This window comes from Erythrolamprus reginae, chromosome 2, assembly GCF_031021105.1.
Source record: "Erythrolamprus reginae isolate rEryReg1 chromosome 2, rEryReg1.hap1, whole genome shotgun sequence".
Taxonomy (NCBI): Eukaryota; Metazoa; Chordata; class Lepidosauria; order Squamata; family Dipsadidae; genus Erythrolamprus; species Erythrolamprus reginae.
In genome coordinates, this window is record NC_091951.1 from 339,545,117 (window position 1) to 339,559,540 (window position 14,424).

The following is a 14,424-nucleotide window of genomic DNA, read 5'->3' on the forward strand; positions in this document are numbered from 1 at the left end:
TATGACTACTCTTTACTTTCTTTTTCCACAGTCATTCTACTTCTATTTGTATATATCACAGCTACCAGTTTGTCCCAAATCGGGGCGAACCAGTAGCAACTCAGCACTGGACTAAGGCAGCTGGATCATAATATATGATGTGGAGCTCAGAGATGTCGTTCAGCTGATCCACAACTGACTAATAACTACTTTTGTGATAATTCTCTCTTCCTGGTTTTATTGTTGCTATTTTTATCCCATCTTTTTAATTAGTTACAATTTGTGGTATCCTGTGGAAGGCAGGCAAAAAAGCACCTATATGTTTGTGTTAATATTTGAGGTTCATATGATGTATATACTTATACACTCTAAATTTCTAGAACAAGGAACTGAAGTGTGAAGTGGAAGTCTACAAGAGCCAATCAAAACCAAAAATCTCCAAAGCTGTTTGCACAAGGTACGTCACTTCCTTATTTTTATGGTGGTTTAACGGTTACATCTTTAGAAATGCTAACATTCTTTTGATTTGAAAGATTAAACACCAGTGTACATGGGTTTCTTTGTTTTCTCCCAACCCTGCCAAAAATGTCTGGAAATTTTTAAAACTTCAAAAAAAAAGAAAAAACAATAGAGCCAGAAAACTACAGTCCTATTAGCCTGACTTCAATACCTGGAAAGATTCTGGAAAGATCGCCAAGCAATGAATCAGTGAACCCCTAGATGCAAACAAAGTCATAACCAATGAAGCAGTGGAAGTGATGTGCCGGTGCCTGGAGGCTGTTGGGGCCTGGATGGGTGTCAACAGACTCAAACTCAACCCGGATAAGACGGAATGGCTGTGGGTTTTGCCTCCCAAGGACAACTCCGTCTGTCCTTCCATTACCCTGGGGGAGAATGTATTGACCCCCTCAGAGAGGGTCCGCAACTTGGGCATCCTCCTCGATCCACAGCTCACATTAGAGAAACATCTTTCAGCTGTGGTGAGGGGGGCGTTTGCCCATGTTCGCCTGATGTACCAGTTGCGGCCCTATTTGGACCGGGACTCACTGTTCACAGTCACTCATGCCCTCATCACCTCGAGGTTCGACTACTGTAATGCTCTCTACATGGGGCTACCTTTGAAAAGTGTTCGGAAACTTCAGATCGTGCAGAATGCAGCTGCGAGAGCAGTCATGGGCTTCCCCAGGTATGCCCATGTTACACCAACACTCCGCAGTCTGCATTGGTTGCCGATCAGTTTCCGGTCACAATTCAAAGTGTTGGTTATGACCTATAAAGCCCTTCATGGCATCGGACCAGAATATCTCCGAGACCGCCTTCTGCTGCACGAATCTCAGTGACCGATTAGGTCCCACAGAGTGGGCCTTCTCCGGGTCCTGTCAACTAAACAATGTCAGTTGGCGGGCCCCAGGGGAAGAGCCTTCTCTGTGGTGGCCCCGACTCTCTGGAACCAGCTCCCCCCAGAGATTAGAACTGCCCCTACCCTCCTTGCCTTTCGTAAACGTCTCAAAACCCACCTTTGTCGTCAGGCATAGGGGAACTGTGATATTTCCCCTGGGCCTATATAATTTATGTATGGTATGTTTGTATGTATGTCCTTTTAATAATGGGGTTTTTAAATATTTTAAATTGTAAATTATTAGATTTGTCATGAACTGTTTTATTGTATTGTGAGCCGCCCCGAGTCTACGGAGAGGGGCGGCATACAAATCTAATAATTAAGTATTTAAGTAAGTAAGTAAGTAAGTAAGTAAGTAAGTAAGTAAGTAAGTAAGTAAGTAAGTAAGTAAGTAACCAAAAGCCAACATGGATTTGCCAAAAACAGATCATACCAGACTAATGCTATTTTATTCTTTGACAAATTGACAAAATTAGTGGACCAGAGGAATGCTGTGGATATAACCTATTTGGACTTCGATAAAACATTTGACAAAGTAGACCACAATCTACTACTTGATAAGTTAGAAAAATGTGGGTTAGACAGCATCACCACCAAATGGATTTCTAACTGGCTGACCAACTGCACTCAATGTATAGTCTGCAATGGAACTGCATCTACCTGGAGAGAATTATGCAGTGGGGCACCCCAAGGCGCTGTTTTAGGCCCAGTACTCGTCAATATTTTCATCAATTATTTGGATGAGGGGATAGATGGAGAATTCATCAATTTTGCAGATGGCATCAAACTGGCAGGAACAGCCAACTTTCCAGATGATAGGCTCAAGATACAGAAGGATCTTGACAGACTTGAACATTGGGCACTATCAAGAAAAATGAAATTCAAGGGTGAAAAAAGTAAGGTTCTACATTTAGGCAAGAAAAACAAAATGCACAAGTATAGTATATGTGGTATCTTGCTGAACAGTAATAACTGTGAAAGGGATCTTGGAGTCCGAATGGACCACCACTTAAACACCTCTCAGCAGTAGTGACGGTGAAAGAGATCTCAGAGTCTTGGTGGATAATCAACTAAAAATGAGCCAACAATGTGCAGCAGCAGCCAAAAAAGCCAATACAATGCTAAGCTGCATCAACAGGGGGAATACACCCCAAGACCAGGGAAGTCTTAATACCCCTCTACTATGCCCTGGTCAGACCACACCTGGAGTACTATGTTCAGTTCTGGTCACCACACTTCAAAAAAGACATTTAAACTCTGGAGAAGGTGCAGAAAAGAGCAACCAAAATGATCAGGTGTCTAGAAACCAAGACTTCTGAAGAGAGACTGCAGGAACTGGGCATGGATAGCCTAGAGAAAAGGAGGGCCAGAGCGGACATGATAGCAGTCTACAGGTATACGAGGGGTTGCCACAGAGAGGAGGGGATCACTTTATTCTCCAGGGCACCGGAGGGCCGGATGGGGAACAACGGCTGGAAGCTGACCAAGGAGAGATTCAACCTGGAAATAAGGAAGAACTTCCTGACGGTCAGAACGATCAACCAGTGGAAATACCTACCAGCGGACGTTGTGAACTCCAATACTCTGGACATTTTTAAGAGGAAATTGGACTGCCATTTGGCTAGGATGCTATAGGGTTCCTGCTTAGGCAGGGGGTTGGACTTGATGACCCGCATGGTCCCTTCCAACTCTAACAATAAATAAATAAAAAAAATATGAGCCAGCAGTGTGCTGCAGCTGCCAAAAAAGCCAGCACAGTTCTAGGCTGCATTAACAGAGGGATAGAACTAAGACCAACATTATAATGCCTTGATAAGGCCACACCTGGAATACAGCATCCAGTTGTGGTTGCCACAATGTAAAAAATATGCTGATGAAAGAATGCCCAGAAGAGCAACAAAAATAATTAAGGGACTGGAAAGTAAAGCATATAAAGAACGGTTGCAGGAACTGGGTATGTCTAGTTTAATGAAAAGAAGGACTAGGGGAGACATGATAGCAGTCTTCCAATATCTCAGGGGCTGCCACAAAGAAGAGGGAGTGAAGTTATTATCCAAAGTACCTGAGGTTAGAACAAGAAGCAATGGGTAGAAACTAATCAAGGAGAGAAATAATTTAGGACTAAGGAGAATTTTCCAGACAGTTAGAACAATTAATCAGTGGGACAACATGCCTCCAGAATTTGCAAATGCTCTAACACTGGAAGTTTTAAGAAGAGATTGGAAAACCCATTTGTCTGAAATGGTATAGGGTTTCCTGCCTGAGCAGGGTATTGAACTAGAAGACCTCCAACTCTGTTATTCTGTTATTTCTATGTTTTTAAGGGGTGCAATATAAGAAGAGTACTGGAACCATTTTCCCTGGGAATGTTTCAATTTGGTGGCCACTGACAAAAATTAAAAACAGTCTGTTTCCATGTAGTCCAGTTCAGGTGTATTGGGAGTGCAACTCCCAAAATTCCCATGTGATTGGGGATTCTGGAGACTGTAATCCCTTTTGAAGGTTCTTAGAGTAGGAACAGATAGAATTAACAAGTAATATATTAATTATAATAGCTTGTGGAAGGCAATAATCATTTTTGTCTAAGATCCTAAACTTGGTTACTGATTTAACTCATTTTACAGTTCACACAATACACTGCATTATAAGATAATCAACCCGTTTGAGTTCCCACAACGCATAAAAGTTTAAAATTCTAACTAAGATTAAAACAATCCTAGGTTAGCATGGTGTACAAATGAAGCTATCGGACTTGGTTAAGCTTGTGGGGTTTCAGCAGTCAGTGTAAAAGCCAAACTTCTTGTGCTACATGTCGTTTATGAAAAAATTGCAGTAGCTGGGCTAGACAATCGACAATAAGTACAGTTGTTGACAGGATATATCATTCAGTATTTTTCCTATGAGATAGCTGGAAAAAGTTATGCTCATGAATCAACCAATAAATTTCTGCAATGTGCAGATTCTCCAGGAGGTGGGGCCAAAGATATAGTAAGCATGTTATAGTTACAGATATGAGTTTTCCTGTGGAAATCTTTCCAGCACTTGGTCACTATTATCATTAAAAGAATTAGTCCCAAGAACCAAACTATAGGGAATTCTGATATTTCAAATTCAGTAGTCTTTAGCTAATTCAGGCAATCAATCAAATCATAGTCTTGCTAACCATAGAAACATAGAAGTCTGACGGCAGAAAAAGACCTCCTGGTCCATCTAGTCTGCCCTTATACTATTTTCTGTATTTTATCTTAGGATGGATATATGTTTATCCCAGGCATGTTTAAATTCAGTTACTGTGGATTTATCTACCACGTCTGCTGGAAGTTTGTTCCAAGGATCTACTACTCTTTCAGTAAAATAATATTTTCTCATGTTGCTTTTGATCTTTCCCCCAACTAACTTCAGATTGTGTCCCCTTGTTGCTGGAGAGACGGAGTAACGACACGGACACCAGAGCTGGATTTAAAATTGGGTCATTTTTATTAACATAAATTTGCATAATTTATTCAAATATTTTGCATAAATTAGCATAAACAACTATGACCCGGAACTGGACCTGCAGGGTCAAACAAATACTTCCGGGGCGGAAATGACGTTATGCCAGTAAACATTCCTGGGCAACTCATGGGCGTATCTCGATGCAAGGTCCAGGTGAGGGCCAGGCCGTCACCTGTGACCTTTTCTGCCATGCTGTGCATGAGGGGGGTCCCGCCGGCTAACCCGAATCGGGGAATTAAAGGTGCAGGACCCAAAGACAGGTTCCCCCCAGCTGCTCAGGCAGAAACTCCCTCCATGAGCTTGCAGAGAACCTGTCAATCATCCCCAAAGATGCCCAAGGGAGAACGCGCGGTTGCTAAACCACCCAATTTTCCGCCCCTAACCTGCCTACCCAAATGACCAAAGGTAAGCCAATTAACCTAATTAATGCAAGCACCCCCTAACCGCACAGCCATCACCCCAGTGTGGAATGGGCGAAAAAACAGCTCAGCTAAGAGGCAGAACTGCAAAAAATTCCCATTCGGCCCCCTAAGGGCGACCCCTAAGCACACTGCCAAATAGTGGAGGGCGGGCGGGTGTCTGCTCAGGAGCTTGGTCCGGGCGAAAAGGAAGAGCCCCGGGCCTGCTCGCCCTTATATAGGGCAAGCAGGCCCCGCCCGGACCAATCAGGGCCTTAGCCAATCAGGCCCTGCTCTCCCGAGCGAAGTCTCGCATCGCGAGACTTCGCCCGGGATTCAAAATGGCGGCCGCCATGAGGGACCGTGTCTCCCGGTCCCTCCAGCAAAGCCTGCCTGCCGGGTAAGTCCGGCGCTGCCCTTGCTGGAGAGACGGAGTAACGACACGGACACCAGAGCTGGATTTAAAATTGGGTCATTTTTATTAACATAAATTTGCATAATTTATTCAAATATTTTGCATAAATTAGCATAAACAACTATGACCCGGAACTGGACCTGCAGGGTCAAACAAATACTTCCGGGGCGGAAATGACGTTATGCCAGTAAACATTCCTGGGCAACTCATGGGCGTATCTCGATGCAAGGTCCAGGTGAGGGCCAGGCCGTCACCTGTGACCTTTTCTGCCATGCTGTGCATGAGGGGGGTCCCGCCGGCTAACCCGAATCGGGGAATTAAAGGTGCAGGACCCAAAGACAGGTTCCCCCCAGCTGCTCAGGCAGAAACTCCCTCCATGAGCTTGCAGAGAACCTGTCAATCATCCCCAAAGATGCCCAAGGGAGAACGCGCGGTTGCTAAACCACCCAATTTTCCGCCCCTAACCTGCCACAGGAGCGGGGGTCAGATCTCTATCTTGGCCCCCCGACTCCCCCCTCTAGCTGCGCCAGCTCACGCAGAGACCGCTGCAGGTCCTGTAAGAAGATGGCGTTCCCCTGGTCAGACAGGTGAACGCCATCATTACGGTAGAGCCATGGCTTATCTATTGATATAAGGGGATGAGGTATTACCACTCCACCCAATTCTCTAACCGTTTTCCCCATAGCCCTATTCACCCGTCTCCTAGCCCGGTGAATGGCCCTAAGGGAAGAGGCATCCCTCCACACAATCCTAGGTAATATGTCTGACCACACCACCTGGGTGGTGGGCCAGACCTCACGAAGCCTTCGCAGGTCTTCGCGTGCCTGGATGAGCAGCGCCAGGCCTCCCAGCATGCACAGGTCATTGCCACCTAAGTGCAATACCAGCCACCTGGGTGCGGCCACAGGACGCTGCCCACCCAGACCCCTTTGGGCGCGACTCCAGGAGCCGCCCCCAATATTGCCGGGCGCAGCCACAGAATGCTGACCGCCCAGCAACGCCGGTAGGAGACCCTCCCACCGCATACCTCTCCGGCCCATCCAGGTAACGTTGACCCACCGCCCCAGGGACAGGTGGGTCCCGATGGCGCTCCTGGCTGCTGCGCGGCCGGCCCAGAAAATCATGCTGTGGCCACACAGCAGCGCCGTCGGTTTCGTGTTAGCCTGGGGACCTGCAAGAGGACACAGACACAGAGAGGTTACCTAGCCTAAGCCCTGCCTGGGATCCTCAGCGGGCCTAACATAACCCAAATATGCCGCTGACCGCCAGCGGCCGATCTCCCGAATCCGATGGGCCGGGAAACCAGAAAGTGCCGCACTAGTGGCGGCGCCGATACGGAACGAATGCGTTCCATAACCGGCGGGATCCATGCCCACCTGGGCCATCGCCCTAGATACTAAAGCCCAGAATTGGAAACGGGTCAGCGGGGTACCGTCACAATGCCTAAACAGGTACCCCTGACCTGACCCCCTCATACCACAATAAAGCCGTAGGGCGGCCACCGGACACACCGACTGGTCGGTGGCCGCACTAAGTTGTAAGGCAACCCCTCTGTGCAGCTGATCCGTTTTAGACCTTCTCACTACAAGGGACACCCCCCCTTGCCTAAAGGTCAGATCAGCGAACTGGAAGGCCCGGAGCGAAGTGTCAGCCTGAGACGAAGCCATGGCCTCGCTGACCCGAAGGGCCCCAAAGAACATGACACAAGCCGCTGCCCTGAAAAGACGGGCCTCGTACAATGAGGAACACAGACTGCCAAAAACCACGTTGATTGATGACAGCTGCTCCACCGTCAGGGGCTGACGAGTGTCACCTGGGGCCCCCGCTTGCTCCCTAAGCCAGCCCTCCAGCATCTTCCGGATGCGAAAGTCACCCGAAAGATCTGCAAACCCCCCCGCCTTGGACAGAAAGGCGAGGCCGGCTAACCGGGACCGGATCGTCCTAACTGACAGGCCGCGCTGCCTAAGTTGGACGCAAAACTCGGCCAAATGCTCTACAGGGACAGGCCAACTAAGCTGGTAACCCCTGCCCTGCCTGAACTCCCCAAACTCCTTACCTGCACGCTGGTATGCCCTGAGGGTGCCGGGCGCTACAGACAAGGAGATTGCCCGGGATGCCTCGCCTCTCCACCACTCTGAATCCCTCCCAGACTCCAGAGGTGGCTGGGGAACGCTTCCGGCAGTTCTCGGGCCCACGGGGCCAGGGTCCGAAACCTGGACAACTGACCACGGGACAAGGCATCAGCAACCCCGTTATCTAACCCGGGGACATGCTTAGCCAAAAACAATGCGTTTAGAGACAAGGACCTGTGCACAAAATGGCGGACAAGCCGCATGACCCTGTCGCTCTTTGAGGACAGGGCATTCACTACATGGACAACCGCTAGGTTGTCACACCAAAAGTGCACAGTCTTGTCCCTAAACTGCTCCCCCCAAAGCTCTAAGGCCACTATTAAGGGGAAGAGCTCCAGGAACGTAAGGTCCTTAACCAACGAAGTGGCACTCCATTCCGGAGGCCATGCCGACCAGCACCACTGGTCACCTAACACTACCCCGAAACCACAAGTCCCCGCGGCGTCAGAGCAGAGCTGCAACTCAGCTTCCAACAGAAGCTCGTGCCTCCAGAAAGACAACCCGTTAAATCTATCCAAAAAATCCCGCCACACGCCGAGGTCAGCCCTGACCCCGGCGCAAAGGCGGGTACGATGATGGGGCAAACGGAGCCCCTTCATCGCATCATACAACCTCCTGGAAAAAGCCCTTCCAGGAACAACTACCCGACAGGCAAAATTAAGAATGCCTGCCAGTTCCTGAAGCTGCCGTAGGGTCACCTTCCGGCAGCCCAGGACCTCATCGAGCTTCCGCTTAATCTTAACCAACTTCTCTAGGGGCAATCTGGAAGATTGCTCCTCTGAGTCCAATTCAATACCCAGAAAGGTAATCCTGGTGGCGGGGCCTTCGGTCTTCTCAGAGGCTAAAGGCACCCCTAATTGAGCACAAAGGGCTTCGAAGTCCCGCATCAAAGCAAAACATTGCTCCGAATGCGCAGGCCCCGCCAAAAGGAAATCGTCAAGGTAGTGAACGACCGTACCCAGGCCACTTTGCCTCCTGAGCGCCCACTCCAAGAAGGTGCTAAAACTCTCGAAAAGAGAGCACGAGACAGAGCACCCCATGGGCAAAGCTCTGTCCACGTAATAGCCCCCCTCGAAATGGAAGCCCAACAGCTCAAAGTCGTCTGGGTGTATGGGGAGGAGCCGGAATGCCGACTTAATGTCGCATTTACCCATAAGGGCTCCCGCCCCACACTTCCTAACCATAGTCACGGCTGCATCAAAGGATGCGTACCGGACTGAACAAAGTTCGTCAGGAATGAAATCATTCACTGACTCCCCTTTTGGAAAAGACAAATGGTGAATCAACCTAAATTCACCACTCGCCTTTTTGGGGACCACACCTAAGGGGGACACACGAAGATTCGGGAAGGGCGGCTCCGCAAAGGGCCCCAGGACCCTGCCTTCGGCAACCTCCTTCCCAATCTTCTCCCTAACAATGTCTTCATGACCGACAACCGACCTAAGGTTGTCAGACATGAAAGCCTTCCTAACACCCTGATAAGGGATCCTAAATCCCTCTGCGAAACCTAGCAAGAGAGCGGCCGCTCTCGAGCGAGGGTGGTAGTCGCCCAACCAACCCTCGAGCACCCCTAAATTAATTGGGCTGGGCCCCTTTTCCCCCAGCAGGTGGGGGAGGCTTTGGGGGACCCGAGCCTTTCTTTTCAATCCCCTTCTTGGGGCGGGGGCACACGGCTGCGGAATGGTTTCCCCCACAACTTCCGCAGGCGTGACGAAACCTGCAAATGGGGCGAAAACACGCCCCCTTTGCAGCGAACTCGTGACAAATTAAAGAGGCACCCTTACTAACGGCACCCGCCACGGCCTTGGCCGGCGCGGGCGTCGCAGGCTCCTCCTCCATAAAGTGACCGCTATCGGTCCTATCACAGCCCTCCTTCCCTGACATATGAGTGGCCTGGAACCACAGGTCCGGAACCACCATATCCCAAGGCAAGTAGGGGTCATGGGCAATACGCATACGGAAGCCCTTGTCGTAGTGCCTCCATATGGTCCCCCCATACTCGAAATGGGCCCTCGCTATTAGGTCGATGTACTTCAGCAAGGCACCGGCCCTCCCCGGCTGCCTCTGAATGACCACCGACGCAAAGGTCAGAAATGCATACAGCCACGAGCTGAAGCATTTCGTGACCTTTGTCTTTTTCACTTTCTCCCCAGGGACAACCTCCTTATCTTGTTTAGGGACCTCCCTGTTCAAGATGGAGAACAAATCAACGTACTCCCCCCGCCAGATTGCCTCCTTAACTGACGGGTGCAGATGGTACCCTAAAGGTGTGGCGGGCAACCCACAAGGGATGGCCCCAGGCTTGATGCTGGCGAACGGGTCCCACACCGTGGTGGCCCCCGAGCCCAGCACCCCAAGCCCCGGTGGATACATGAATGGGACCGGTGGCATAATGGCCGGTGGAGGAGGAATCCAACCCCCCACCCCCGCCCCAGGTGGGACAGGCACCCCCAGCGCCCCCACTGGCGGAGCTGGCGGGGACCAAACCTGACCACAGGTGCCTGCAGCAGCCCCCGTGAAACTGTTGCCACCCCCCATAGCTGGCGGGATGAACCCGGGACCCTGGATGGGCAGGAGCGGAGATGTGCCTGTATGTGGTGCAACCTCACCTGCCCCGTAAGGGGTAGAAGACATCCACGGTGGGCCCATCCTGGTTGGGCCCTGGAACGATGGCCATTGCCCAGGCTGGGCCATCTGTCCAGCGTGGCCCGTCTGACCGATGCTGCCCGCCTGACCGGTGCCCGCCATCTGTCCTTCGTGGGCCACTTGCCCTGCTGGGGCCGACTCCTCTTCGGGGTCTGCGCCCCATGCTGCGGTGGCAGCCGAGGAAAGCCCCTCCGGGCCTGCCCCCGACCGCCACCTCTCCAACTCATCGAGCCGCTCCAGTACCCTGGCCCAGGAGAGAGAAGGGGACACCGCGGGTTGAGGGACTGTGGGTGTAAACCCAACCACCCCCCCCACCGGGATCCCCCCCGGGGGCCCCTCTGCCGCCGCCCGAGCCCGGGCAGACGGCCTGGCAGCCCTCCTAGGCCGCACCACAGGTTGGGCCGGGAGGGCCTTAGCTGGCCGCTTCTTAGGGGCCATTACAGAAAATTAAATCTATTTTTTACAAAAGGGGTAAAGCAGAGAAAAGCCACCAACGAACCCTGCCCTGCGTTGGCAAAAGCCTGCCTGGAGCCGCAGGCCTCCGCAGAAAAACCCCTACAGGAGGCTAATCCCACCTCCCCTCGGGCACAAGGCCCGACACTAGGCCTTTATCCCAGGCCTCGAACCCCCCCGGAAACACCGCAAGCCCGCGGGGCCTCCCAGAAGGCAGCACCACCCACCACCCCCAAAGGGCAATGAGGCTCCAAACCGGAGCGGAGTCCAGCCGATGCTGGCTCCGCTATCACTGAAAAGGCTCTTCGCTTGCCAAAAGGCCACAAAATGGCGCCTCGCACGAGGTCGCCACCTAAAATGGCCGCCGGAGCAGACGAACAAACGTCTGCTCAGGAGCTTGGTCCGGGCGAAAAGGAAGAGCCCCGGGCCTGCTCGCCCTTATATAGGGCAAGCAGGCCCCGCCCGGACCAATCAGGGCCTTAGCCAATCAGGCCCTGCTCTCCCGAGCGAAGTCTCGCATCGCGAGACTTCGCCCGGGATTCAAAATGGCGGCCGCCATGAGGGACCGTGTCTCCCGGTCCCTCCAGCAAAGCCTGCCTGCCGGGTAAGTCCGGCGCTGCCCTTCTTGTGTTCACTTTCCTATTAAAAACACTTCCCTCCTGGACCTTATTTAACCCTTTAATATATTTAAATGTTTCGATCATGTCCCCCCTTTTCCTTCTGTCCTCCAGACTATACAGATTGAGTATATTGAGAACCATATTGAGAAGTGCACACTGGGGTTTGAGTTTTTGAAAATGTTGTTTGCTACTTTAATTTCCTGCTTCGAATTGATTTTTCAGAAAGATTTCTAAAAGTTGAATTCCCCTTTCAGCCTGCCATCTTTTGACTGAATATTATCAAAGTCTGTGTGTATGTAGCACATTAACAGCTACCTTTAACTGAAAAGCATGTACAATTCTTCCTGTAAAATTTATGGACTTAGAAGTCTAAAATTTCTATTTAAACAAAATTTAATCTCACATAAGAATCATGTTTGGACTATTTCTGCTCATGGTTTTATAGCACATTGCTTCTTTTCTGGTTTTGTTTCTCCATTTTCCTTCTTAAATGTTCAGAAAAAATAATTGTTTTTTAAAAGATTGATTGGATTTACATATGCTAAACCATAATGCTGGTTTGGTTGATATTTGGAAGTTGATATGTTGTGTGAACCCAAACAATTGTTGTTTGTTTATCCAGGGAACCATAGTTAAATGTACCATAGTATAATGTAATACATCAACTTACTTATTGAATAAAAATGATAGTCATGAAGTTGAATCTCTACAAGGCAAGTTAATCCTTAGCTCTATTTTATTGCTGACTTTAAAAAATCACAAAGGTAAAAATATGGAGTAACAGAGCATGTTAGAAGTTCTAAGTTCTATAGAATTTACTTGCAATGTAGGCTGGTTCACTTTTCAATTAAAGAAATGTTTTTTTTCAAATTACAGTGGTACCTTGGTTTTCAACTGCTTTGAAACTCATTAAATTTGATAGTCAATGCATTTTGACACAAAAACTTTGTCCCAATACTCATATGTTTGGTACTCAATGCACAAAGTAGAACTTGTGGGTGAGAATTTGTAACTCACGGTATTATTCTTTATGGGGAAAATAGTTTGCTACTCATTGTTTTTGGTATTCATTAGACCTCCCACAACCAATTAACAATGAGTACCAAGGTATCACTGTATTGACATTAAGTGATATTAACTGAAACTGACAATGGCTGATCTTAATTATTATTATTATTTATTAGATTTGTATGCCGCCACTCTCCATAGACTCGGGGCGGCTTAATACAGTTCTTAGGATTTCTGAAATAACTCCTTCTTCCAGATTCTTTGAATAATGTCAATACAGGATTAATTCCCACAATCTAGATTTTTCCAAATGATATCTTGCTCAATGAAAACTTTCTCCATCTTTTTCCAGGATTGATGGGGACTTGCCGCACAATGTAATATCCAAACTACGCAAGTGACCTGTTCTTATGAGATATGAACCTTTCTCAGATCTATTAGAAAGAAAGTTCTTTCTTTCCAGAATTACGTTTCTATGCATTTTCCATTGGATTTACCTGCATAGTGAACTTTGGCGTCACCTAACAAATTTCATCTTTTGAATTAATGTTTGGACTCTCAAGATGGTCTTCTAAGGGAAGAACTAAATTCAGATGTGACAGAAGGCATCCAGGAGATTGGGACATATGGAGGAAAAGTGTCCATTTTTAGTCATCTATGGGCCTTTTATTAGAAGCATTGTGGTTGTTCCTCCTGGTGATGGAAATGCATTGGCTTCAGAACTCATTGATCCATAAGGACCAATTACTTCCTGCAAGTTTTACAGCATGCATCTGAATGTACACTGAAGAATATTACGGTGGACTAAGACAGTAGTGGGTTTCACTTACCTTCGCTAACGGTTCGGAACTGTGAACACGCATGCAGATCATTCATGATGACATATGGGCGGGTAGGCGGAGCCTCCCATCATCGCAGCTACCAGTTTGTCCCAAATTGGGGTGAACCGGTAGTAACTCAGCACTGGACTAAGGCAGCTGGACAGTGAAGGACAACCAATTTTTTTACTACTGCACTGTGGCCGTGGCTTATGCAGGACGCCCTGCATTTTCTTTCAACATCTTTCAGTGCAAATTGGCTGCTCGGGGGCGGAGCTCCATTTTCACTACCCCACTGTGTTCCCTCCCTCCACCACCCCGGTTCCAGCAGCAACCCACCCCTGCAGCTGGATCAAATAGTATATCATGTGGAGCTCAGATATGTCGTTCAGCTGATCCACAACTGACTAATAACTAGTTTTGAGAGAATTCCTGGTTTTGTATACCAGTCGAGAGAAAAAAGATGAATGAGTACTTGTGTGGAGACTGTACATCAATCAAATAGGAAAAAAAAAATCTCCCATCACACCAAATTGCTGCTCTTTGTATTTATTATATTTTATGGAGAATTATAAGCAAAGGGAGGCTTATAAAACCTTGAACGGAGATATCTATTTACAGCATTCTCACCCCCGCCCCCTCGTTGGCAAACTAATTCTAATATTGTGTAATGTGATAATTTTACAAATGGTGTTACTTCTAGCGAAGTGAAACACCTTTGGGAAGTGCATCTAAGCACAGAGAACACAGTCCTGAAGTCATCACTATGTCATGATTTAAAATCGGCAAAGTGCAATGGCTCTCCATAGATCTCTCCTACGGCAGGTTCATCAAGCAGTATTATGCCTGAGGCCAGAAAGTAGGAACATATATTTCAGTTAAACCTCTGAAAAAACAGATTGTGCATTTGGCACGAACCTGTCTCATGACAGAGGAAGAGTAAGTTTCCCCATAATTAAATGAATAAAATATTTATTTATCTATAATGATTATGGCATCCTTAGATTCCAGAGGCTGGAAATGGGCATGCGGAGGCCGGAAACAGCCAAAGGGTGGGGGCT

General features: G+C 48.6%; 1 protein-coding gene across 2 annotated transcripts in view; it reads left to right on the top strand.

Moving 5' to 3' along the window:
- CCDC68 (coiled-coil domain containing 68) overlaps positions 1 to 14,098 on the top strand; it is a 65,305-nt gene extending 51,207 nt beyond the window's left edge. For both annotated transcript variants that reach the window (XM_070743547.1, XM_070743546.1), the window contains exons 10-11: positions 360 to 436; positions 12,898 to 14,098. In XM_070743547.1, the coding sequence (XP_070599648.1) occupies positions 360 to 436; positions 12,898 to 12,946 (126 nt within the window). In that variant the 3' untranslated portion in view covers positions 12,947 to 14,098. The remainder of the gene's footprint in view (positions 1 to 359; positions 437 to 12,897) is intronic.
- The last annotated feature ends 326 nt before the right edge of the window (positions 14,099 to 14,424 follow it).